Source organism: Anarhichas minor, unplaced genomic scaffold, assembly GCF_050575085.1.
Source record: "Anarhichas minor isolate MPS153535 unplaced genomic scaffold, ASM5057508v1 ptg000067l, whole genome shotgun sequence".
In the NCBI taxonomy this organism is placed as follows: domain Eukaryota; kingdom Metazoa; phylum Chordata; class Actinopteri; order Perciformes; family Anarhichadidae; genus Anarhichas; species Anarhichas minor.
In genome coordinates, this window is record NW_027466513.1 from 3,048,029 (window position 1) to 3,050,000 (window position 1,972).

Sequence of the window (1,972 nt, forward strand, 5' to 3'; positions counted from 1 at the left end):
AGAGGAGAATATAATTGATATATTAAAGAAAAGCTTTGGTGAAGAGTGTTGGAAGCCTCTTTTGGAGTTTTTGGAGTCAACAAGACTAGTGAATAGAATTTGAGAATTATATTTATTTTATTTTGTTTTGTTTTATTTTATTTTGTTTTATTTTGTGTTTGTTTGTTTGGTTTTCGTATTAGAGAATTACTTTCCTTAGTCCACACTCCAGATTAGTGGGTGGCGGTAATGCACCTAAAAGTTGTTTGCCAACCGCCATTAAAAACAAAAGAAGAAGAAGAAGAAGAAGAAGAAGAAGAAGAAGAAGAAGAAGAAGAAGAAGAAGAAGAAGAAGAAGAAGAAGAAGAAGAAGAAGCAGCTTAACGCGTTTTCTCCTGAGCCGCCGCTCGAGGGCGGAATCTTCAGAGAAAGAACCGGAAGTGGAAGCGGAAGTACATTTTTATCTTCGCCGAAGAAGAAGTTGGACAGAACACAGCAACAAACCACTACTTTTTTCACCGTCGCGTTTCTTTCTGCATTGTTTATTTTTTGAGACTGCATTATTGCACAGTTTCGTCAAAAAACGACGCCATGCCGGTCATCTGTGCTGCTATAGGGTGCAACAATAAGTTTGTCAAAGGGTCGGAAATCCGATTTTACAGGTACGTTTTTCACCAACGTTTTCATTTTAGCTTCATTTAAAGTGAACAAAATAACCGACACGAATAACGTTGCGTTTACGTTACTTTAAGTGACGATATCTCCTCTTTCAGGACACATTAAAACAAGTTGTTCCTCGATGTTATAACACTCCGAGCTAACGCTAACTGAACTCAAACGTGTTTATTTTAAAACGCATTTTATCTTTTGGCTAAATTCGGCTTAAATGCATAGTTACGTTATAATGTGCGTATGCAAATATATATATATATATATATAGGTTAGCAGATAACAGTCTTACCACAAATCAAGTTTAATTTATTTAGGAAAATACAAATAACACATAAGATCGCATGTTGCAGCTCTACTGAATTGTACCACGTGTTCTTAAGTCTTAAACTAGCCTGACGATATGCTTTGTTCTATTTACATGGTTACAAAGAGCTTTCTCAGTCAATTTATAGATGTGGAAAACATCTAGACCAAGACAAATAAATATATATACATAATAACATACTTGTTTTAAACATACTCTTAATTTGTTTATCAAGTTTTATTGTATCATATTTTTAAGTTATGTCTTTTACTATTGCACTATGTTTACTGCCACGCACCAATACACAGAAAATACACAGCGTTTAACACGTGTTGGTTTTCATCTTCTTTGGTTTCCCATCAGGCTGTTCACTGTTGTGTTAAGAAGTGTGATTGTAATCATGCATCCTGGTTAGAAACCATCTCCTCTCTCTTCTGTGCGTAAGGTTCCCCCTCAGCAAACCTCAGCTCGCCGGCAAATGGGTAAACAGCCTGGGGATGAAGAACTTCAACCCGACCGCCAACACATGCCTCTGCTCGGAGCACTTCAGGGCCGACTGCTTCAGGGACTACAACGGCAAACAGTTTCTGAGGGAGGACGCGGTGCCCACCATTTTCAGCCAGGGGCAGGATTCATCAAAGGTGTTGTATGAACTATTCCTTTCTAACAGTCATCCTGTTTTATCTCATGTGAAGCGACTCTATAACTGAATATTCCCCCAGATTGAGCTTCGTAAACGAGGGGTGATACCAAAGGAGACGAATGTGGTGAATCCAGTAGTGACACAAGCAGACAGAGACAAAGCGAGAGAGGCCATCAGTCTGCGCAGAGACAAACGAGGAGGAATGAGGGTGAGTTTTCTGTTACGTTCTCTGCATTGTAGGTACATCATATTGGGTTAACCTTTTTAAGTTATTATGCTAATTACCCTTTCAAGGGTAACTTCTTAATATTTTTATATATGGGGTATATGATTTATTATATCAGAGTAAAATATAAATGTATAGATCAGATTGT

General features: G+C 37.8%; 1 protein-coding gene across 4 annotated transcripts in view; it reads left to right on the top strand.

Moving 5' to 3' along the window:
• The first annotated feature begins 228 nt into the window (after positions 1–228).
• The window catches only part of arl14ep (ADP-ribosylation factor-like 14 effector protein), a 7,410-nt gene continuing 5,666 nt past the window's right edge, over positions 229–1,972 (top strand). For 3 of the 4 annotated variants that reach the window (XR_012947688.1, XR_012947689.1, XM_076078601.1), the window contains exons 1-3: positions 253–641; positions 1,401–1,596; positions 1,678–1,806. Coding sequence is in view for 2 of the 4 variants with exons in the window: in XM_076078601.1 (XP_075934716.1) it covers positions 571–641; positions 1,401–1,596; positions 1,678–1,806 (396 nt within the window). In the remaining 2 variants the exon portion in view is untranslated. Of the gene's footprint in view, positions 642–1,400; positions 1,597–1,677; positions 1,807–1,972 lie in introns of all 4 variants that reach the window. The other variant, XM_076078602.1, reaches the window with a different exon arrangement.